We start from the raw sequence: 25,261 nt of genomic DNA, 5'->3' as shown, positions 1-25,261 counted from the left end.
TCACACATCTTTTGTTGAGTGAAGAGTGTGCCAAGTCAGAGAAGCCCAGAAACATGCACTCGCTGTTTCTTAGTATGTTTTAGGAAGCTAGGGGGTGGTGGGTAAAACATTAGTACTGGGTATCTACCTATTACCATGAAAGAGTATCTTGCTGCCTCACGTTTCCTCTTTTCTCATATTATTTCTTGCTCAACTATAGATTCCACATAAGCTTTTTCTTTTCTTTTTCTTTTTTTAGAGAGAGTGAGCAAGAGAGCACAAGTGGGGAAGAGGGAGAGCATATTAAGAGGGAGAGAATCTTAAGTGGGTTCCATGCTCAGCGCAGAGCCTGATGAGGTGCTCAATCCCATGACCCTGGGGTCATGACCTGAGCCGAAATCAAGAGCCAGCAGCTCAACAAACCGAGCCACCCAGATGCCCCAGATTCTGCATAAGCCTTTCATGTAACAGTCCTGGGAAAGGGCAAAGGAAATCATTTAAAATGGCTTTGAGTGCATGATATAAGAAAAATGATGGTATTAATGAATAAAGTACTCCATTGGAAGAGTTAATGGGTGGGTGGGGGGGGAATTAGAAATATGTCCTACTCCTTCCGTTCCTTAAAGAATACAACAAATTTATAGCCAGAGGAAATCTCAGAGCCTAATAAATCCATCCATCTCATGTTATAAATGAGGAATGTGAGCTCTCCCTCTTGAGAGATCAAGTGTCTTACTCAAAGTCATTAACAGAATGAGGATCTGAACTCAAACCTACTGATTCTTTGATTCAATGGTGTTTAGAGTTAAATGTGTTTTAGTATAGTGTAACATTTTAAAATTTGTTTAATTAAATGTGGAACATAAATTTTTAATTAATGAAAACATTTCCTTACCATGCTGATTAAAAGTGTTTTTTTTAGGCTAGACAGTAGGACTTCAGGTAAAGTAGAGGTGGTAGACACATTAAGTCCACAGTTTGGGCTGAGAATCTCAGGCATCTGACCTTCCTCACCGGGCTTTTCCACAGAGGAGAAATCACATGGTCCTACAGTTTCTGCTTTACTAACTCATTTTCAGTGTAGATTTCTTCCCACTGGTTGGGTTTTCTTTTTTCACTTTTTTAAAAGTGTATAGTTGAGAAAAATGTATGCATGAGAAAACATGCATTTGTTTGGTTACACAAAAAAAAATGACACTCTGGATTTTTATTCTTGAAGAAACAAAAAAAAAAAGGACAAAATGAGGATTCTAATCATATGTGTTTAATGAAAAAGAGACCCTAGGTTAGAAAGTATTGTTTTAAAATATGGTAAAAGACAAGATTCCGAAATTACTTTCGTGGACTTTCTTTTGATCACATGAGGTTTGATTTTTTTTATTGCTTTATTTTAATGTTTTCTGGCTATGCTTATAATATGTACATATTTTATTGTAGTCACTGTTCTTAGGAATTTATAGCTCAACTGCTATAATTTGCCTATGGCTGAAACTTGATCTACAGATGTTTGGCTCAGATATAATTCTTCAAACATTACTCATTTTTAAAAGGCAATAATTAATATTAGATTGGCTGTTAATACTTGTTTGAAATATTAAGCACTGGTTTTTTAATCTTATGCCAAAAATGATCAGAAACATTACAGGAGAATGAATATTTAAAAATAGTACTGTGGAATGACAATTTCAAAAAGAAAGCATACTTTAAAAAGTTTCAGCTCCCATTTTTGATTGATCTTGGATTAGGTTAAGCTACACAGCTTCACAGTCTCTTCCTTTTTCCACCTATAATTTTTTAAATTTTTTAAAATTTATTTTGAGAGAGAGAGAGCACAAGTGAGTGGGCTCAGGGCAGAGAGAGAGAAAGGGAGAGAGAGAGAATCCCAAGGAGGTTCTGCACTGTCAGCACAGACCCCAATGTGGGACTCAAACTCACAAACTGGGAGATCATGACCTGAGCCAAAATCAAGAGTTGGATGCTCACCCAGCTGAGCCACCCAGGTGCCCCTCCCCCCTAAATTTTTTAAAGGTTGGTCTATGTTTCTGAAATACCACTGAGGTATTTGTCAAGTTACATTAGTCCCTTAATAATTCACTTTTTTGTTGTTGAGGTCCTACTTAGTTATGTCTTACTTAGAGAATAGAGTGTTCTTTCTACTGGCTCCCTTGTTTATTGTCTTATGTTTTAACTGTCTCTGCTCCTTTAGAGGAGAGACTGTCATTCTCCCTTTCATGATACCCTCATGATGCCCCGGCACAGTGTCACACGGTGGACATGCAGAGTGCTTGAAAGGACATGGGAGGTCTGGTGTCTGTGCTCATGCCCATTCAGTCCTTTTTTGTCACCACATTCCTGCAGGGATCACTGCCATTTCATTGAGAAAACCTTTAAATTCACACTTTGTAGCATCACTTACACAGGCTACTCTCCCTTTTTAATTTATTTCTTCTGTTGGTCCTGTGCATCTCTATTTGTTCAGGTTAATTTTCTCATCCTGTTTGTTCTATTTTGCCAATCAAGTTTTCTCTCTTATCCTTGCTCTCTCTTTACCTATAAATGTCATTCTTGCTTCTCTTGTCTTTCATGACCATGGAACCATATCTTAAATACAGAAGCATCATAGATATATGGTGGTCACATGAAAATTCTGAACCATCATCATTCTGGTACCCTGTTGTTACCAAGTGGCACTTCTTTAATGTATTATTTGTATTTATTGATTAACTTATCTACTGAGGTTAGATAGAGAAAAATCACACAACTCTGTATCGGGAATCCTTCAAAATGATGTCACCAACCCCATCTAAATGCTCAACATGTTTCAGCCCATTGTTGTTTTACTCCATTTCAATGAAAGACATAACATACATTTAATACCAACATAGCACAGAACAGCACATTTTCCTTTAACAGCATTTGCAAGCACAAATACCACAAAATAATACAAAAAGTTTAGTGAAATGGTAGTCAAGAGATATTTAGGGATTATGTAAGTTTTGAATTTGATTTTGAGAGTAATGATGAATTCAAATTGGCAAGAGAGATGTTAAGGTTCGAAGAGGTTTCAAATGAAGACAAAATGTAAGATCAAAAGCTCCATGAGAGCAGGCATAATTTCTTTTTAAAGTATTTGTCTTCATTATATATGTTTCAACAAAAAGGAAAAACACAGGCCCAAAAAGGTGTCGCTCAGACCAAGTTCCCAAACTGGAGCTTAATATCCAATCTAATTGCATTTTCACCTTCCACCAGAAATATGGCCTTACCTAGTTATTCAGGAAATTTTCCTTTCCATCAATGCCAATAAGTCTGCCACTTGAGTCCTCTCTATCCTCTAGAGAAAGATGAGGTATTCTGCATGATAAGACCTCATACTTTTTCCCCTAGAAAACAGCCTTGTCTGGAACAACACACTGCTTTTGTTAATAATTCTTATGTCCCCACACTCCTCTATAAAAACCCTTAATTTTTCACACCTCCCGGGAGTGCCTCTCTTTTTGCTAGATAAAGTGTTGCCTGACTCATGAATAGTTTAGCAAAGCCAATTAGATCTTCACATTCACTTGGTTGAATTTTGCTTTTTAACGTGTATAAAAGTACTCACTGCAAAAATATAGGAAAATGCTAAGTATAAAGAAAATAAATATCAACAGTAGTCAAAATATCCAGGGATAGCCATTTTATTTTATTTATTTATTTTTTTATTTAAAAAAAATGTTTTTAACGTTTATTTGTTTTTGAGACAGAGAGAGACAGAGCATGAACGGGGGAGGGTCAGAGAGAGAGGGAGACACAGAATCCGAAACATGCTCCAGGCTCTGAGCCATCAGCACAGAGCCTGACGCGGGGCTTGAACTCACGAACCGCGAGATCATCACCCCAGCCGAAGTCGGATGCTTAACCGACTGAGCCACCCAGGCGCCCCCAGGGATAACCATTTTAGCATATTGGTTAATATTTCCACAAAACTATGGGGTGCCTGGGCGGCTCAGCTGGTTAAACATCCCACTCTTTGTTCCAGCTCAGGTCATGATCTCAGGGTTTGTGAGACTGATGTCCGCATTCGGCTGTGTGCTAACAATGCCGAGCCTGCTCGGGATTCTCTCTCTCCCTCTCTCTCTTCCCTTCTGCTCATGCATGTGTGTGCACACACAGTCTCTCTCAAAAATATATAATCTTTAAAAAAATATTTCTGGGGCGACGGAGTGGCTCAGTCGGTTGAGCGTTCGACTTCAGCTCAGGTCGTGATCTCGTGGTCCTTGAGTTCGATCCCAGAGTCGGGCTCTGTGCTAACAGCTCAGAGCCTGGAGCTTGTTTCAGATTCTGTGCCTTCCTCTCTCTCTGACACTACCCCGTTCATGCTCTGTCTCTCTGTCTCAAAAATAAATAAAAATGATAAAAAAAATATTTCTGCAAAACTACTCTGTATGCAGTAAGTGATTCATTTCTCAAGAGACGAGGCAGTCTTAAAATTTAGAACCAAATAGATCCAGTTCAAATTCTACTTCTAACAGTAAGTAGCTGCTACATGGACATATTAGTTAATGTCTCTGGGCCCAGGTTCCTTCCCTTATAAATGAGGGTAATAATTATTTTGTAGAATTATGAGAATTAAGGAAGATGATATATATGTTTGTACACAGTAGATATATAACAAGTCGTATTGCTATTTTGCTGTTATATTTAAACTGATCTCTATGCCTATTTTCTTATGTTTTAAATATGTAGAATCTGAGCTTATGAGACTTTCTAGTATTGATAAGACAAGTCTTAGCAGAGTATTGATATATAACTGGTTCTGTTAGAGAAGCTAGTTCCAAAGTATTTACTAAGTTTGAGCTTTCTACAGACCCTCAGCCGATCAAATTTTTTCACTGCAAAAGCGAAATTTTATTTTCTTGCAACAGTTTTTGAATGAGTCATCATCTGAAGAGTTGAACTACCCAAAATGATCCAAAAACATGCAAATACAGAAGCTGAATTCATTATTAGTAATATTGGCCATTGGATTTAGAAATGACTAGGGAGGTAAGAAGATCTCAGACTCTGCTTATATGGAAAAACTGAGGTTTTGGTACCCTAAAGATATATAATTTCTGGTGAATATATGGTGTTCTATACCTTTTACTGCAAAATATTTTAAAAAGAGGATCTAAATACATGAGAATTTATGTATTTTAGAATGACATTTCTGTGATTATTCTGTATTGGGACTAATTGAGTTTACAAATGACAAACCTTGTGATGCCACCGACTTTTATATTAAAATGTTTTAGTTGGATGTTTCCCTTTTAAAATAAAACCTGTGCAAAAAATAAAAGCTTTATCCCAAGACTACCTCATTGAAGCTCCAGATGATGCCTGTGTGAAATTCAGCCTTTTTGTTTTGGATAATGAATTAGCTGAATTTGTTGCAATTAAATAACTAAAGATGAGGAAGTCCATTAGTGTTGTAGCCTCTGCAAAACTTTTTAGACAATTTGTCAAGTATTTGGGGTTTATCTGAAATAAAACCACATTCCCCAATCCTTTTTCTTGTTAATATTTATTCCGTGTATATTTCTTATCATTTAAATTTCTCATTTCATTTATACCGTTAATCATTATGTACTTTATAAGCACTACTTTATATCCAAAAATAACATATCCCTAAATAAAATAGATCACATTCTACCCCATCTCCATCATTTTTAGTCTGTTCCATTGCCCCGCTTTCTTGTATTCACAGCACTTCTCACCATGTGATCTTTTATAAAGTATACCTGCTTATGTGTTCTTAAATGAGATAAAAACTCCATGAGGGCAGAGACTTTGACTTGTTGCAATTGTATCCCCAGCTTCCACAGCAGTGCCTTTTACATATCAAACATTCAAGAATATATATGCACTGACTGAATGAATGATTCGATAGTGGGAAAATGCATGTCTCTCTAGGAAGAGTAGAATATGTAAGTTTTAGTTATAAGTACTTAGGTTGACAGAGGTGATAGAGGAATTCAAGGAAAATTCTGCCTTCTTCACATATAAACAAGGGTTATGGGATGACACTTTGAAATTTGGAAGTTACAATTTCCAGGTCAGTGTGTTGACAAAGGTGGAGGGAAGGTGTTGAATTCTTGTTGCCGCCACCCTTGTTCACAGTGGTCTATGTGGTTTGGGATCGCCTTTGCAGCTCTTGGTTACAGTGAGAAGCAGCCGGATGCTTCAGTACTCTCTGAGGGGTGCGGTTTTGTTCAGCTTTCAAACCATAGAGAAGTGTGAAAATCAGGTCACATCTCATGCAAATTAAATAACAAAGCACTCTATACCTAGTTTAACAATACCCTAGTTTTCTTACTGCTGTATTTCATTTTACCTATAAATGAGAATTATTATTTTTGGTTTAGGATCACAACTTGAGGTGTTTTTTTTTTTTTTTCTTTATTTTTGAAGATGTGACATGCTTTTTATTCTTATTCCACAGAATGGATTGGGGAGATAAATACTCCCATACTTCTTTTGACCTACATTGTTTGTTAAATTCACTTCCTGGAGACTTGGAGTTTAAGCAGATCTTCAGTGACATTGATGAAAAGATAGAACAAAATGCTACAAGGTAAATATTGTTAATTATTTAAAACTAGTTGGTTTCATGTTTCATTTACACAAACTTTACCTGGTCTAATTTTAGTTTTTTCTACTCTTAGATCATTTTAGGTTTTCATATTATTAATTTTCCTGAAAAAAATTGATTAAACCCTCTTCCCTAGAATTTAACATTAGTAGTTTAAGACTCAAGGGATTCCTGGGTGGCTCAGTCCTTTAAGCGTCCGTCCGTCTTTGGCTCAGGTCATGATCTCGTGGTTCATGAGGTTCGAGTCCCACATCAGGCTCTCTGCTATCACTGTGGAGCCCGCCTACTAACCTCTGTTTCCCTGTCTCTGCCTTTCCCCACACGTGCAACACTCTCTCAAAAATAAATTTAAAAAAACTTTTTTAAGCAAATGTGACTCAAAAATTTAGGCACTGCCTTCAAGTAGGTAAATTAAAGTTTATTGAATTTCTACTAATGTTTTCTTAGAGTTTGCCAATATTGATGACCTGGATTTTCATTAATATGTTTAGAGTTAAGCAGCTTCACTTGATAGATAAGCACAGAAATTAAAAATTTAAAATTACAGTATTAAAATGGTAGTATAAGGCCATGCATTGCTTGAGTTGTTGAAAGAGACCAAAAAAAAATGTATTATTTTTATGTAACATTTGTCATTATAAGTCACCTTCCCACGTGGAAGGCCAGAGACTCCATAGAGAGTTGCTCTGCAAGATTAATCTTTATCACCTACTCCAAAAGTTAGTGCTACCAAACATTAGGAGTAATGGGACAGTTAAGCAGTTTGCCATTTGATGGAAGAGACTGTCTTTATATGTGTTTTGGGTCCTAGAATCAGTTCACCTATTTGGATCCTTTTGGTCAAAGGTTCTAATAATTCACCTCATGTAGGTTATAAATATGCAAACCACAGTACAAATTTCTAATATAGAATGAGACATAGTATTTCCTTTTTTAAAATTTAAGGTATAGTTAATATTGAATTGTCCAAGAAACCGAACCAAGCAAGTGAAATGTTCCTATCTATGATTTTTTTTCATGTTTTATATAAGAATGCAGTCTATTTTTTGTCATAACAAAGGGCATAAATAACTTAAATTCAGAAGAAAGCATATTTTGGGGGAATTATAATTAAAACCAAAATCTCCCATCCCAGACATTCCCTCTACAAAGGCGGAAGAGAATAAAAACACTTCTGTTATTCAACAGGCGTTAAACCAGAATGCGTTGCATATCACAGGCTGTCTGCTAAGAGATTGGCAAGTCAGAGCTGGGCATCGCACCCCTTCATATAACCTGGTAGATACAATCCACAACAAACATGTTTTCAAGATAAACAGTAGCTAGTCCTCACGTAGAGGATTTGGCATGGCAGCATATTTTTTCACGCATAGTTCATCCTAATTTTACCTGTGTTAGAGGATACCTTCGTTAGCTAATTGTCTTTATCCTGAAGACAAACACACTTCTCATATCTTTAGGACAGAGTGATTTTGCAGATTGGAACAAAGCAACCACTGAAATTAGTCCTTTCCCTTCATCAGGAACTGGAGCCAGGAGCCATTGCACTTGGTGTTTGCATTTGGAAAAGATGGCTTCCAGGTTCTTGAGATAGTCCTGGTTGAGAAAGCTGACAAAAAATCTAATCTAGTCTTCTAAGGGATATATTTCAAAGAGATGAAAAAATACTTAAAATTATAAATTTCAAAGATAAATAAGTAAAAGGAAGAGAGGGAAATCCATTCTCTTATTTTCAACAGAGAGAATTAAGCCTTTTATTTTTAATTTGCATTGCCCTTACAATATATATACATATATACGTATATACATACATCTATATGTGTATATATATATATATATGCATACACACATACATATGTGTATGTGTTTATGTATAGTTTTTTTAAAGATAGCATATATGTATGATTTAACCATACTATAGAGTGTGTATTATAATTTGTATATAAATATAAAATAAATGTGTTAAACTTTAGTATAATTACATATTATGTAATTTATATATTATATATTTGGATATTTTATGGCACAGTTTTTAACCCAAAGAAACTTATAAATGAAAATAGTATTAGCTTAAATATATTTGTAAGTAATTTATCTAAATTCCAGAGATGGTTATATTGAAACAAATTTTAAATAATTTTTAAAAGGTAACCTTTTTTCATAATAGCATTTAGGCTTTTTCAAAATAAAACAAATCACTGAACTCTGATGCTTTTGTTATAGAATGCTTCGTTTTTATTTGCTATACCATCTGTAGTTAATTTCCTGCCCTACCTGGTCAATAAGAAATCATGCTCAGAAGTAAAACAGTGATTAAAATATTGTATTTTGCATTCATAAGTTGTTATTTAGGTCAAAACTCATGTTATTAAAAAGGAAATATGACATGGAATATAAGGATATAATTTTTAAATTAAAAATATTTTATTGCCCATATATTAAAACAAACCTAGAACAGAACCACCTCAAGTGACCATTGATCTTCACAAGGGATAAAATAAGGGAGTAGCTATATGTGCTGTATGCTACATTTAGAATAAAGTCTATTTTTCATCAAATTCAATTATGTTTTTATTATACTCTAGAGAGTAAACATAATAGTATAGGGTGTATATATTTTTTAGAATAAAATACTGAATAATAACCATGGCTCAGAAGAATGTAAATCATTTATGCACTCATTTATTGCCTTCTAACAGAATAGCTTTTAGAAAATTGTATGTCATGACGAATCAGTTATGCCACACTTACACTGCAGTAGTTGAATTACCCTTGGCATTTTTGTATTCTAACAGTTCTATTTATCTCTCAATGGTGTACATTGAATAAGTAATGAACATCTGTATGATATGGGTTTACCAGATACTTTTTAAAGGAAAAAACACTAGTAATTCATTTTTAAATATGGTATTTTTCCTTATCCTTGAATTTTTAAAGTTGTGTTTCTAGCAGTGACCCTGAATTCTAAGTATAAAATCCTTCCCTCTTCTTAATATCATCAGGTTTTACGAGCCACAGGGTCTTTTGTTTCCCCAAAGCAGTGATTCACCAGAATGGAGTAGAGTGCCCAGGGGTCAGTGAACCTTCACCTGCCCTTCAAGAGAGGCTGTCATTCTCTCAGGCCATTTTCTCTTCTACATCATCATTTCCATTCAAGTCAGAGCTAGGTGACTCTTGAGTCTGACCGTGGAAATCAGTGATCGCAAATTATTTACTTTTAACACATATCAAAATTGGTAACAAGAAGGTAAGTAACTTGCCAAAGAGGAATACTAGGAATGTTGTAGTCACATTAGTTCAGTAACTGAAAACTGCACGTCACTGAAATATTTTTTGGGCTAAATGGATCTTAATAGTTGAAAAAGATACTGAAGAGTAGAAGTTTTATTGGAATCACAATAAGAATATTTTTTTTCCTCTTAACTTTCAGTTGGATAGATACAATTTTATCATTAAAAGTTTATTTTACCTTTCTGTTTTCTAAATATAGAAGGTCTTTGTGTGTCCTTCAAGACCTAAGTTTTACCTACAAAAACAACAAGAAGTGTTATCATAGATAATATTTGCCTTAATCCAGGAGAGGCCTGCGGGGTGCAGAGCATTAACTTTAAATTGTGACAGGACATTAGATAGATGGTTTCTGTAAATTTAGTCATGCTTATTTACAGAGGATACATATTCCATACATTACATTTATTTTCCACATAATGCTTAATTTTTTTATATTTATATATGAAGACTTGGGGGGAAGTTTTCCACACGATGGCCTAAAGTTCTGAAAGAAATAACCAAAAGAAATCTTCAAATAAGCTGTCAACATTGGGCTTGTCATGATAGAACCACAAATCTGTCAGTGGACACACATATTCACGTTAATATATTTTATGGCCATAGCAAATCAGATAAAGTGAAAATTAGTCATTTCATACACTGTAATATTACTATTTGTGGCAGTATTTTGGCACTTACTTAGGAATAAAAACGGGATACTAATATATACATACTCCTTTTTTAAGTTTAGCGTTTGTACTTCTCTCATGTGTTTCTCTATTCTCATGTATTCGTCTGACAGAATCTGTACCTCTTCTCCTAAATTACTCCACAAGACTAGGCTACATGGAAAGAAACCCGAAAGCTTTCCCCATCTATCCTTGAACCTAGAGTGAGACTTAAATAGGCATTTTCAGTTTCCCCCATCAGGGCTCTTATCCTTCTCAGAATGAATAATGCCTCCAGGCAAACAGCATCCTGGGCCTCAGCTCTGTAACCTAAACTTTCCATGACTCCATTGACATTTGCTACTTTTTAAACTTATCTGGTCCTCCTACTGAAGCTCTCAACCTAAAGTCTAGTGATGCGTGCAGGTAGAAGTGGAGATAGGCAAGAAGACAGGAAAGATGAGCCATGTTTCATGGTGGCTTGTAGACCTGCTTTCTTCCCTCGTTTTTTTCTCTGTTAGCTCCTTATTTGAATGTCTGTGGTGTTCCTAACTCTTTTCTGCATAGTCCTGTGTTGTGTGCCTGCAATACTGCCCTTAGACCTCTGTTTTAGGTAAGGTAAAGTAGCTCATCAGATGATTATTAAGTGATCCTTTCAAGCAACACATGGGTTTTAAGTATTTGACATTTTTAAAAAGTGTAACTTTTATTTTTATGTGTGTTAGCTTCACCTGCTCTTGGTCCAGAATGTATAAGGCAATAACGGATTTTTATTTGATGATTTCTTTTTATTTTTGTTAATGTTATTTTTGAGAGAGAGAGAGAGAGAGAGAGAGAGAGAGACAGAGTGTGAGCAGTAGAAGGGCAGAGAGAGAGAGGGAGACACAGAATCTGAAGCAGGCTCCAGGCTCTGGGCTGTCAGCACAGAGCCCAACGCAGGGCTCGAATCCATGAACCACGAAATCATGATCTGAGCAGAAGTTGGACACTTAACGGACTGAGCCACCCAGGTGCCCCAAATTTAAGATATTTTTAAGGATTATTATTGTCATTATCTTTCCATGGGAAATAGCAGGAAGCAAGTGTCTGCTTGTTTGTAAGTTGTTATGATAACAAAAATAGAACAATAGTATACTAAATACCCATCCAACAATAAGATTGAGCCAACAATAGTTAGGCCCCTGTTTCTCAGGGAGAAAGGTAGTTAATTGGCCACTAGGAAGTAAGTCCTCTTGAGCTAAGAATCAGGGGTGCCTGGTGAAGACCTGGCCCACCTCTGAGGGAAAGAATAGGACAGAGATACTAAAAGAGAACTGAGCCACGGTAATGAGATGAGACTGCTGTAGCTGGCTCATCTTTCCTGTTAGATCCATGCCCTGAGATCTAACCCAACCCTGCCAGTTTTCCCTGGAAAGCGCCTAGTCAGGGATTCAGCATAGTCAACACTGTCTAAAAAGAGCCACTATCAGGGGCACCTGGCAGGCTCAGTCGGAGGAGCATGTGACTTGATCTTGGGGTCTTGAGTTCGAGCCCCATATTGGGTGTAGAGGTTACTTACTTACTTACCTAAACAAACAAAGAAACTTTTAAAAAAATAAAAAGAGGGGCACCTGTGTGGCTCAGTCAGTTACGCATCCAACTCTTGATTTCAGCTCAAGTCATGATCTCGTCATTCGTGAGTTTCCAAGTTTGAGCCCTGCATCAGGTGCTGTGCTGACAGTGGAGCCTTCTTGGGATTCTGTCTCTCCCTCTCTCTCTGCCCCTCCCCTGCTCACTCTCACACACACACTCTCTCTCTCAAAATAAATAAACCTTAAAAAATATATTTTTAAAAAAATAAAGAGTCCCACTAACACAACACAGCCTTTGTTAATTACAGTCCTAATTTTAGAATGTCTGGACTAAATGTTTTTCTTTGGGATGGTAAGGGAGCTGAGGGGTGGATCGGGGGATTTGGAAACTGGGATTATTACTTCCTTCATCTCTACTTTAAAGCCGTCAAGTGCTCAGGGCATCTGGGTGGCTCAGTCAGTTAAGCATCCAACTCTTGGTTTTGGCTCAGGTCATGATACCACAGTTTGTGAGTTTGGCCCCATGTCAGGCTCCATGCTGACATTGAAGAGCCTGCTTGGAATTCTTTCTCTCCCTCTCTCTCTCTGCCCCTCCCTTGCTCGCGCTTTCTTTTTCTCTCAAAATAAATAAATAAACATTAAAGACTTCAGCTGCTCAACACTGCCTTAACTAGTCCTGGCACAAAGTAGGCTAGAAGACAGTCAATTAGGCATCTATTGTGTTTGCTTTATCTTTAACTAGTGTGAGGCTAGATGAGTAGTATGTGATAGAAGATGCTGTCATCACATGCTAGTTTTCTTTTCCATTATGTATTTGAAAATACATACATGAGTATGACTCATGGAAGATTTCAGACAGCAGAGAAAGGCATATATGAGGAAAAGTTCAGTACAGAAGGGTAGGCTCTGACCCTCGTAGTCTTGTTCTTCAGAAGTAACCTATATGATTAAATTATTGTAAAACTATCCAGAAGTAGTCTCTGCATATGTATGCATGCACCCAAACATACTTTACCTTTTTATACAAATGGGAACTATATGATGTACTATAGTTAGATTTTTTTTTACCTAATGCATTTTTTAAATCTCTCCATATAATTTTACCTCATCTTTTAGATTTCACTCATTTAGGTGTGCAACAATTTATTAAGCCATTTCCCTCTTTTTTCTTAAGTTTTTTTGTTTTTGTTTTTGTTTTGAGAGAGAGGTAGAGAGAGGTGAGAGAGTATCCCTGCCCTGTCAGTGAAGACCCCAATATGGGGCTCGAATTCACACCGTGAGATCAGGACCTGAGCCAAAGTCGAGTCAGATGTTTAACCGACTGAGCCACCCAGGCACCCCAAGCCAATTCCTTCTTGATGAACGTTATATTCTTTGCAGTCTCTCTGCCTTTACTTCACACATGCATGCATATGTGCATTCTTCCTTCATTATGAGAGTTTATCTACAAGATGATTTCTGAGAAGTTGTACACTTAGCTGTTGAAAAATTGTTCTCCAGCAATGCTAAAACTGTCTTCTTTCCCAGAGGCAGTATAGAGCAATGCATGCTGTATGTGCCTTCCTACATGGATGTTGTTAAACCCTCACTCGTAACTTCCAGTCAAACCTGTTGTCCAGCACAATGATTGAACTTATCCAGGCAATGGAAATAAAGATGTAGACTAGTCTCACAACCTTGAGATCATGACCTGAGCTGATATCAAGAGTCCAACGCTTAACCAACTGAGCCACCCAGGCACCCCCCAAGTTAGATGTAAATTTAAGAGAGAGGAAAAAAAAGATGTGCTTTGGGATCTAATGCCAGGCTGACTCTGATCAGTTCCAGCTTACTCTTGTACTCCCAGGATGACTCTGCCATTGATTAGAAGCTGGGGGAGTATTTCACATTTGAAATTTTTTGAAAGCGCTGTAGACTTTTAGATTGGCATAACCCCTACACTAGGTGTGAACTTTCTTGAAGCTGTCTGAACCATGCAAGAGCCTCTCTAAATTGCTGTTGTGAGGATTAGTGATATAAAGCAATAAATAACAGAGCGTCCTAACTCAAAAGTTTCTTTCTTTGTTTTTTACAGTTTATTCATTTTGAGAGAGAGAGAGAGAGAGAGAGAATATCCCAAGCAGGCTCTGTCAGCACAGAGCCCAATGCAGGGCTCGAACTGACAAACTGTGAGATCATGACCTGAGCCAAAACTAAGAGTTAGATGCTCATCTGACTGAGCCACCCAGGCACCCCAAAAGTTTCTTTCTTCCTACATTGCTCATAGAATAACTGAACATAACAACAGGAATCTTGGGAGGTTATTTGTATATTTCAGATGAGAGATAAAAAGAAACTGAACCCAGTCTTTCACAGTAAGAATTGAAAGGGGAGGATACATTTAAGAAAGATTTAAACAGATAGTGTTAACAGGATTTGGTGTTGAGGATGTTTTTTCCTTGCAACTATACTTAAGACATTTTGAAATGACCAAAATCTCTTTGAAATAAAAGACAGTTTGGCATAGATGTTTAATTTCTTACTATACTTTTTAGCCATTAAAATAGTTTTATGAATCCTTTTCTCAACCTTTTAGAAAGTACTATCCCAAAATACGTTTGATTCAGGAAAATAAGCTTTTATTTTATGGCTGGCTTATAGTTTAATTACTAATTTTTATATATCAGCCCTCTTCCCTATTAATTACTTATTAATTCCTAGGAATTTTACTAATCTAGTTAGATAAATTGGACTTAGCTAAAAACTGGAAAACTGTTTATCTCATAACTATTTGTGCTTTTAAACATGTGATAGATTGAAAAAGTCTTTTCTTTAGACTGAATTTATGTTGTGGGTACACAGTATAAACAAGAGCATTAAAAACATGAAATGGATTTTTTTAATGTTTAGATTTCTCTTACTGTAAAAATCTTAATCTCTACCATGACACCTCTACTCTGATTTTTAAAATAAAAATAGAAATTCTAGCTTTCCATGAAAGCATACCAAAATGTTTTCTACAACCTTTATTTATTTATTTATTTATTTATTTTTCTGGAGTTTTATTTTTTATTTTTTTAATATATGAAATTTATTGTCAAATTGGTTTCCATACAACATCCAGTGCTCATCCCAAAAGGTGCCCTCCTCAATACCCATCACCCACCCTCCCCTCCCTCCCACCCCCCATCAACCCTCAGTTTGTTCTCAGTTTTTAACAGTCTCTTATGTTTTGGCTCTCTCTCACTCTAACCTCTTTTTTTTTTTTTTTTTTTTTCCTTCCCTTCCCCCATGGGTTTCTGTTAAGTTTCTTAGGATCCACATAAGAGTGAAACCATATGGTATCTGTCTTTCTCTGTATGGCTTATTTCACTTACAATCACACTCTCCAGTTCCATCCACGTGGCTACAAAAGGCCATATTTCATTTTTTCTCATTGCCACGTAGTATTCCATTGTGTATATAAACCACAATTTCTTTATCCATTCATCAGTTGATGGACATTTAGGCTCTTTCCATAATTTGGCTGTTGTTGAGTGCTGCTATAAACATTGGGGTACAAGTGCCCCTATGCATCAGCACTCCTGTATCCCTTGGATAAATTCCTAGCAGTGCTATTGCTGGGTCATAGGGTAGGTCTATTTTTAATTTTCTGAGGAACCTCCACACTGCTTTCCAGAGCGGCTGCACCAATTTGCATTCCCACCAACAGTGCAAGAGGGTTCCCGTTTCTCCACATCCTCTCCAGCATCTATAGTCTCCTGATTTGTTCATTTTGGCCACTCTGACTGGCGTGAGGTGATATCTGAGTGTGGTTTTGATTTGTATTTCCCTGATAAGGAGCGACGTTGAACATCTTTTCATGTGCCTGTTGGCCATCCGAATGTCTTCTTTAGAGAAGTGTCTATTCATGTTTTCTGCCCATTTCTTCACTGGGTTATTTGTTTTTCTGGTGTGGAGTTTGGTGAGCTCTTTATAGATTTTGGATACTAGCCCTTTGTCCGATATATCATTTGCAAATATCTTTTCCCATTCCGTTGGTTGCCTTTTAGTTTTGTTGGTTGTTTCCTTTGCTGTGCAGAAGCTTTTTATCTTCATAAGGTCCCAGTAATTCACTTTTGCTTTTAATTCCCTTGCCTTTGGGGATGTGTCGAGTAAGAGATTGCTGCGGCTGAGGTCAGAGAGGTCTTTTCCTGCTTTCTCCTCTAGGGTTTTGATGGTTTCCTGTCTCACATTCAGGTCCTTTATCCATTTTGAGTTTATTTTTGTGAATGGTGTGAGAAAGTGGTCTAGTTTCAACCTTCTGCATGTTGCTGTCCAGTTCTCCCAGCACCATTGGTTAAAGAGACTGTCTTTTTTCCATTGGATGTTCTTTCCTGCTTTGTCAAAGATGAGTTGGCCATAATTTGTGGGTCTAGTTCTGGGGTTTCTATTCTATTCCATTGGTCTATGTGTCTGTTTTTGTGCCAATACCATGCTGTCTTGATGGTGACAGCTTTGTAGTAGAGGCTAAAGTCTGGGATTGTGATGCCTCCTGCTTTGGTCTTCTTCTTCAAAATTCCTTTGGCTATTCGGGGCCTTTTGTGGTTCCATATGAATTTTAGGATTGCTTGTTCTAGTTTCGAGAAGAATGCTGGTGCAATTTTGATTGGGATTGCATTGAATGTGTAGATAGCTTTGGGTAGTATTGACATTTTGACAATATTTATTCTTCCAATCCATGAGCAGGGAATGTCTTTCCATTTCTTTATATCTTCTTCAATTACCTTCATAAGCTTTCTATAGTTTTCAGCATATAGATCTTTTACATCTTTGGTTAGATTTATTCCTAGGTATTTTATGCTTCTTGGTGCAATTATGAATGGGATCAGTTTCTTTATTTGTCTTTCTGTTGCTTCATTGTTAGTGTATAAGAATGCAACTGATTTCTGTACATTGATTTTGTATCCTGCAACTTTGTTGAATTCATGTATCAGTTCTAGCAGACTTTTGGTGGAGTCTATCGGATTTTCCATGTATAATATGTCATCTGCAAAAAGCGAAAGCTTGACTTCATCTTTGCCAATTTGGATGCCTTTGATTTCCTTTTGTTGTCTGATTGCTGATGCTAGAACTTCCAGCACTATGTTAAACAACAGCAGTGAGAGTGGGCATCCCTGTCGTGTTCCTGATCTCAGGGAAAAAGCTCTCAGTTTTTCCCCGTTGAGGATGATGTTAGCTGTGGGCTTTTCCTAAATGGCTTTTATGATCTTTAAGTATGTTCCTTCTATCCCGACTTTCTCAAGGGTTTTTATTAAGAAAGGGTGCTGGATTTTGTCAAAGGCCTTTTCTGCATCGATTGACAGGATCATATGGCTCTTCTCTTTTTTTTTGTTAATGTGATGTATCACGTTGATTGATTTGCAAATATTGAACCAGCCCTGCATCCCAGGAATGAATCCCACTTGATCATGGTGAATAATTCTTTTTATATGCCGTTGAATTCAATTTGCTAGTATCTTATTGAGAATTTTTGCATCCATATTCATCAGGGATATTGGCCTGTAGTTCTCTTTTTTTACTGGGTCTCTGTCTGGTTTAGGAATCAAAGTAATACTGGCTTCATAGAATGAGTCTGGAAGTTTTCCTTCCCTTTCTATTTCTTGGAATAGCTTGAGAAGGATAGGTATTATCTCTGCTTTAAACGTCTGGTAGAATTCCCCTGGGAAGCCATCTGGTCCTGGACTCTTATTTGTTGGGAGATTTTTGATAACCGATTCAATTTCTTCGCTGGTTATAGGTCTGTTCAAGCTTTCTATTTCCTCCTGATTGAGTTTTGGAAGAGTGTGGGTGTTTAGGAATTTGTCCATTTCTTCCAGGTTGTCTAATTTGTTGGCATATAATTTTTCATAGTATTCCCTGATAATTGTTTGTATCTCTGAGGGATTGGTTGTAATAATTCCATTTTCATTCATGATTTTATCTATTTGGGTCATCTCCCTTTTCTTTTTGAGAAGCCTGGCTAGAGGTTTGTCAATTTTGTTTATTTTTTCAAAAAACCAACTCTTGGTTTCGTTGATCTGCTCTACAGTTTTTTTAGACTCTATATTGTTTATTTCTGCTCTGATCTTTATTATTTCTCTTCTTCTGCTGGGTTTGGGGTGTCTTTGCTGTTCTGCTTCTATTTCCTTTAGGTGTGCTGTTAGATTTTGTATTTGGGATGTTTCTTGTTTCTTGAGATAGACCTGGATTGCAATGTATTTTCCTCTCAGGACTGCCTTCGCTGCGTCCCAAAGCGTTTGGATTGTTGTATTTTCATTTTCGTTTGTTTCCATATATTTTTTAATTTCTTCTCTAATTGCCTGGTTGACCCACTCATTCGTTAGTAGGGTGTTCTTTAACCTCCATGCTTTTGGAGGTTTTCCAGACTTTTTTCTGTGGTTGATTTCAAGCTTCATAGCATTGTGGTCTGAAAGTATGCATGGTATAATTTCAATTCTTGTAAACTTATGAAGGGTTGTTTTGTGACCCAGTATATGATCTATGTTGGAGAATGTTCCATGTGCACTCGAGAAGAAAGTATATTCTGTTGCTTTGGGATGCAGAGTTGTAAATATATCTGTCAAGTCCATCTGATCCAATGTCTCATTCAGGGCCCTTGTTTCTTTATTGACCGTGTGTCTAGATGATCTATCCATTTCTGTAAGTGGGGTGTTAAAGTCCCCTGCAATTACCACATTCTTATCAATAAGGTTGCTTATGTTTGTGAGTAATTGTTTTATATATTTTGGGCCTCTGTTATTCGGCACATAGACATTTATAATCGCTAGCGCTTCCTGATGGATAGACCCTGTAATGATTATATAATGCCCTTCTTCATCTCTTGTTACAGCCTTTAATTTAAAGTCTAGTTTGTCTGATATAAGTATGGCTACTCCAGCTTTCTTTTGGCTTCCAGTAGCATGATAAATAGTTCTCCATCCCCTCACTCTCAATCTGAAGGTGTTCTCAGGTCTAAAATGAGTCTCTTGTAGACAGCAAATAGATGGGTCTTGTTTTTTTATCCATTCTGATACCCTATGTCTTTTGGTTGGTGCATTTAATCCATTTACATTCAGTGTTATTATAGAAAGATACGGGTTTAGAGTCATTGTGATGTCTGTATGTTTTATGCTTGTAGTGATGTCTCTGGTACTTTGTCTCACAGGATCCCCCTTAGGATCTCTTGTAGGGCTGGTTTAGTGGTGACAAATTCCTTCAGTTTTTGTTTGTTTGGGAAGACCTTTATCTCTCCTTCTATTCTAAATGACAGACTTGCTGGATAAAGGATTCTCGGCTGCATATTTTTCCTGTTTAGCACACTGAAAATCTCGTGCCAATTCTTTCTGGCCTGCCAAGTTTCAAAAGAGAGATCAGTCACGAGTCTTATAGGTCTCCCTTTATATGTGAGGGCACGTTTACCCCTTGCTGCTTTCAGAATTTTCTCTTTATCCTTGTATTTTGCCAGTTTCACTATGATATGTCGTGCAGAAGATCGATTCAAGTTACGTCTGAAGGGAGTTCTCTGTGCCTCTTGGATTTCAATGCCTTTTTCCTTCCCAGTTCAGGGAAGTTCTCAGCTATAATTTCTTCAAGTACCCCTTCAGCACCTTTCCCTCTCTCTTCCTCCTCTGGGATACCAATTATGCATATATTATTTCTTTTTAGTGTATCACTTAGTTCTCTAATTTTCCCCTCATACTCCTGGATTTTTTTATCTCTCTTTCTCTCAGCTTCTTCTTTTTCCATAACTTTATCTTCTAGTTCACCTATTCTCTCCTCTGTCTCTTCAATCCGAGCTGTCGTTGTTTCCATTTTGTTTTGCATTTCGTTTAAAGCGCTTTTCAGCTCCTCGTGACTGTTCCTTAGTCCCTTGATCTCTGTAGCAAGAGATTCTCTGCTGTCCTCTATACTGTTTTCAAGCCCAGCAATTAATTTTATGACTATTATTCTAAATTCACCTTCTGTTATATTATTTAAATCCTTTTTGATCAGTTCATTAGCTGTTGTTATTTCCTGGAGATTCTTCTGAGGGGAATTCTTCCGCTTGGTCATTTTGGATAGTCCCTGGAGTGGTGAGGACCTGCAGGGCACTTCCCCTGTGCTGTGGTGTATAACTGGAGTTGGGGGGCGGGGCCGCAGTCAGTCCTGATGTCTGCCCCCAGCCCACCGCTGGGGCCACAGCCAGACTGGTGTGTGCCTTCTCTTCCCCTCTCCTAGGGGCAGGATTCACTGTGGGGTGTGTGGCCCGTCTGGGCTACTTGCACACTGCCAGGCTTGTGGTGCTGGGAATCTGGCGTATTAGCTGGGGTGGGTAGGCAAGGTGCATGGGGGCAGGAGGGGCAGGCTTAGCTCACATCTCTTTAGGTGATCCACTTCAGGAGGGGCCCTGTGACAGCGGGAGGGAGTCAGATCTGCTGCCAGAGGTTTGGCTCCGCAGAAGCACAGAGTTGGGTGTTTGCGCGGAGCGAGCAAGTTCCCTGGCAGGAACTGGTTCCCTTTGGGATTCTGGCTGGGGGATGGGCGGGGGAGATGGCTCTGGCGAGCGCCTTTGTTCCCCACCAAACTGAGCTCTGTCGTCCGGGGGCTCAGCAGCTCTCCCTCCCTTTGTCCTCCAGCCTTCCCGCTTTCCGAGCAGAGCTGTTAACTTATGACTTCCCAGACGCTAAGTCGCGCTTGCTGTCGGAACACACTCCGTCTGTCCGGCCCCTCCGCTTTTGCAAGCCAGACTCGGGGGCTCTGCTTGGCCGGCAAGCCGCCCCTCCGCCCCGGCTCCCTCCCGCCAGTCCGTGGAGCATGCACCACCTCGCCGCCCTTCCTACCCTCTTCCGTGGGCCTCTCGTCTGCGCTTGGCTCCGGCGACTCCGTTCTGCTAATCCTCTGGCGGTTTTCTGGGTTATTTAGGCAGGTGTAGGTGGAATCTAAGTGATCAGCAGGACGCGCTGTGAGCCCAGCGTCCTCCTACGCCGCCATCTTCTTCCCAGTCCTCTCTACAACCTTTACATCAAAAACATTGCCATAATTTTCCCCAATGGAACATACTTTTTTTTTTCCTTTGAATTATTATGTGGTTGAATAATAAAGACTCTGTGTTTTAAATCTTGAAAGAACTTTTACAATAAAGTTTCTAGATTTTATGTCATAAATATTCTCTTCTCTTTTTCTCAGTTCCTCTCCCTATCCTCACCTATACCAGCCTGATATTAATAGGCTCTTACACTTTTGTTATTCAATGCTGTCTAACTGTAAGATACACACCTACATGCATACATAAATATAGTTGTGACCATACAAATAAACTATTTTTCATTATCCAAATAAACATTGTTTTTAAGTGACATGGCAATAAAGTTAGATGATCACTAAATTCTCAGGGGTCAGATGTCAGGGAATTCTAAGAACAGTGATCCCATTAGTTTTCTTTTTTTCTTTTTAAATTTTTTTTAATGTTTATTTAATTTTGAGAGAGAGAAAGATAGAGTGCAAGCAGGGGAGAGGCAGAGAGAGAGGGAGACACAGAATCCGAAGCAGGCTCCAGGCTCTGAGCTGTCAGTACAGAGCCTGACATGGGGCTCGAACTCATGAACCACAAGATCATGACCTGAGCTGAAGGCAGTCACTTAAGCGACTGAGCCACCCAGGCGCCCCCCATTAATTTTCTTAAAGCATCAATATCCTTGCATATAATTTCCTTTTCTATACGTTTTCTATACCTTTCAAGGCACATTTAGCAGCTGCCTCCTGTGTATTAGCACTGTACACACCTCTTATCAAGTCCTACTGTAATGAAGTTATTTATTTACAGGTCTGTCTCTCTCATTAGACAGAATTCCTTTAGAGATGGGACCCTGTCTTATTCACATTTGGATCCCAAGTATATATCACAGTGCCTGCCACATATTCAGCATTCACTTAATGTTGATCAAACATGTCTTCATTCAATAAGTAATTTTTATACTCAGGGTACCCAGGGGTGAATGTTGAATGAGAAAACCACCACAGATATCTTCTAAAAAAGAATATTGCATATTGCATTTTAAAAATGGTTTGTAAATCTGATTTACACACAGCCTGTCAGTAATGTATGCACTCATACACATCCCTAACTTGGATAATTCAGAGTCATTATAATTAAGTACATTGGGTTCAAATTTATTAAGAAATGTTGAGACATAAGAAAAGGCATAAAGGGTATTAATGATAAACATTCATGCACTCATCATCCAGTTTAAGGAATAAAACAATACCAGGACTGCAAAGGCTCACTATATGCCTTTCTCCAATATCATCCACTTTCTCATCTCCACCCTGGATGTGGTGATGGTGATCGCTCCAGCACATTTCCTTCCACTTTGACTACCTATGCTTATAATCCCTTATAGTAAGGTGTACTGATGCATGGCAGATTTTCAAACTGTTGTGTGGATAGTATCGTACTGTGTGTATTTATTTGTACCTTTTCCTCTCAACAGTGTATTTGTAAGATTCATCCATGTTGATAGCTACATTTCTACTTTTATTTTCATGGCTCTCTTCTACTCGGTGAATTAACTATTTAATAATTTAATAATTTTCTTGTTGATAGACATTTAAGATGGTTTCAGTGGATAAGGCTAAAAAAAATGCTTTTAAAAGTTCTTCTAATGAAAAAAAAAAGTTCTTGCTAATGATCCCAGGGTCATGGGATTGAGCCCCACTGGGCATGGAGCCTGCTTGAGATTCTATCTCCTTCTTCCTCTGCCCCTCCCCCACTTGTGTGCCTATGCTTGCTCTCTCTCTCTCTCTCTCTCTCTCTCTCATGTTCTCTTGCTCTCTCAAAAAAAAAGTCCTTGCTAAGCCAACTAATGGTGTAAATTTGGGAATTTAAACTATTTAGGGAAGAGATTCTACATCTGTTTTTAGACTGTTTACATTTTTGGGCTAATGTCTAGGATCTAACAATAAAAGTGTTACTTGGATTTCTATTTGTTGAATTATCTTGGTAGCTTTTTTTTTTATGACTGACCTTTCTTCTAAAGAAAATTTGAAGCATCTTACAGTTAATCAGAAAACACTTAAACCCGAATAAAGACAATTACCTTGTTATTTCAAAAATCCTAGACTAGGGTCTTGCATCATCTACCTCTGAAATTATATAGACCTCCTCCCATCCAAGATTATGATCCCCATCAGCAATATTACTACTACACATATATGAAAAAAATTTTAGGGGCGCCTGGGTGGCTCAGTCGGTTAAGCGGCCGACTTCAGCTCATGTCATGATCTCGCAGTCCGTGAGTTCTAGCCCCGCGTTGGGCTCTGTGCTGACAGCTCAGAGCCTGGAGCCTGCTTCAGATTCTGTGTCTCCCTCTCTCTGACCCTCCCCCGTTCATGTTCTGTCTCTCCCTGTCTCAAAAATAAATAAACGTTAAAAAAATTTTTTTTTAAATAAATAAAAAGAAAATGATTTTACATTTTAGGTAATTTTGAATTAATTTTGACCTCAATAAAAAATTACATATCAAGCTTTCACCTTAAATTTTGAAAATAATACCTTTGTATACTAATCGGGCAATAAATCTCTACACTTCCAACTATTGTTTTTTTAAAGCAAGATGTTTAGACAGTGGTGAATGGCAGAATGACAAGATGTTTAGCCAACTAAAAACAAAATCAGAAGTTCTGACATTGAAAATTTTGTGACACAGCAAAGGAAACAATCAACAAAACTAAAACGCAACCAACGGAATGGGAAAAGATATTTGCAAATGATATATCGGACAAAGGGCTAGTATGCAAAATCTATAAACAGGTCACCAAACTCCACACCTGAAAAACAAATAATCCAGTGAAGAAATGGGCAGAAAACATGAATAGACACTTCTCTAAAGAAGACATCCGGATGGCCAACAGGCACATGAAAAGATGCTCCATGTTGCTCCTCATCAGGGAAATACAAATCAAAACCACACTCAGATATCACCTCATGCCAGAGTGGCCAAAACGAACAAATCAGGAGACTATAGATGCTGGAGAGGATGTGGAGAAACGGGAACCCTCTTGCACTGTTGGTGGGAATGCAAACTGGTGCAGCCGCTCTGGAAAACATTGTGGAGGTTCCTCAAAAAATGAAAAATAGACCTACCCTATGACCCAGCCGTAGCTCTGCTAGGAATTTACCCAAAGGATACAGGAGTGCTGATGCATAGGGTCACTTGTACCCCAATGCTTATAGCAGCACTCTCAATAATAGCCAAATTGTGGAAAGAGCCTAAGTGTCCATCAACTGATGAATGAATAAAGAAATTGTGGTTTATATACACAATGGAGTACTACAGGGCAATGAGAAAGAACGAAATATGGCCCTTTGTAGCAACGTGGATGGAACTGGAGAGTGTGATGCTAAGTGAAATAAGCCATACAGAGAAAGACAGATACCATATGTTTTCACTCTTATGTGGATCCTGAGAAACTTAACAGAAACCCATGGGGGAAGGGAAGGAAAAAAAAACAAAAAACAAAAAACGTTAGAGTGGGAGAGAGCTAAAGCATAAGAGACTGTTAAAAACTGAGAACAACTGAGGGTTGATGGGGGGTGGGAGGGAGGGGAGGGTGGGTGATGGGTATTGAAGAGGGCATTTTTGGGCTGAGCACTGGGTGTTGTATGGAAACCAATGTGACAATAAATTTCATAAAAATAAATAAATAAATATTTAAAAAAATTTATGACAAAAACTTTTTAAGTTTATTTATTTTGAGAGAGAGACCAAGAGTGTGGGTGGGGGACAGGGAGAAAGAGAATCCCAACAGTAGGAGCCTGAGTTGGGACTCATTCTCATGGAGCATGCGACCATAACCTGAGCTGAAGTCAAGAGTCAGACACTTAACCGAATAAGCCACTCAGGCACCCCAAAAATCTGTGATTTTAAAAGCCAGCTCAACTGTCTTAGTTTGTATCAGTGAGGGAGGTGGTCTGAAATGCAACTAACTGCTCAGTCCCTTTATCAGTGTTTAGACAAATTACTAAAATATCTAGCCTTCAGAAGGCTTTACCCTATTTATAGATTCTGGTTATTGGCCTCTACCCAGATTCAGATGTTAGAGATTAGCCTAAAAGCTGAGTCTTGATTGAAACAGATTTAGGCAGACTCAGCACTGAGCCTTTCCAATTCACTTTGCTATAA

At 38.0% G+C, this 25,261-nt stretch overlaps 1 protein-coding gene across 5 annotated transcripts in view; it reads left to right on the top strand.

Annotated features, from left to right (window-relative positions):
* The window catches only part of KIAA0825 (KIAA0825 ortholog), a 396,110-nt gene that overhangs the window by 41,277 nt on the left and 329,572 nt on the right, over positions 1–25,261 (top strand). For all 5 annotated transcript variants that reach the window (XM_045498038.1, XM_045498057.1, XM_045498048.1 and 2 more), the window contains one exon: positions 6,443–6,574. In XM_045498038.1, coding sequence (XP_045353994.1) covers positions 6,444–6,574 — 131 coding nt within the window. In that variant the 5' untranslated portion in view covers position 6,443. The remainder of the gene's footprint in view (positions 1–6,442; positions 6,575–25,261) is intronic.

This window comes from Leopardus geoffroyi, chromosome A1 (assembly GCF_018350155.1).
Source record: "Leopardus geoffroyi isolate Oge1 chromosome A1, O.geoffroyi_Oge1_pat1.0, whole genome shotgun sequence".
Lineage (NCBI taxonomy): Eukaryota > Metazoa > Chordata > Mammalia > Carnivora > Felidae > Leopardus > Leopardus geoffroyi.
Note: the sequence above shows the minus strand (reverse complement) of the source record. Positions and strands in the feature narration are given on the sequence as shown.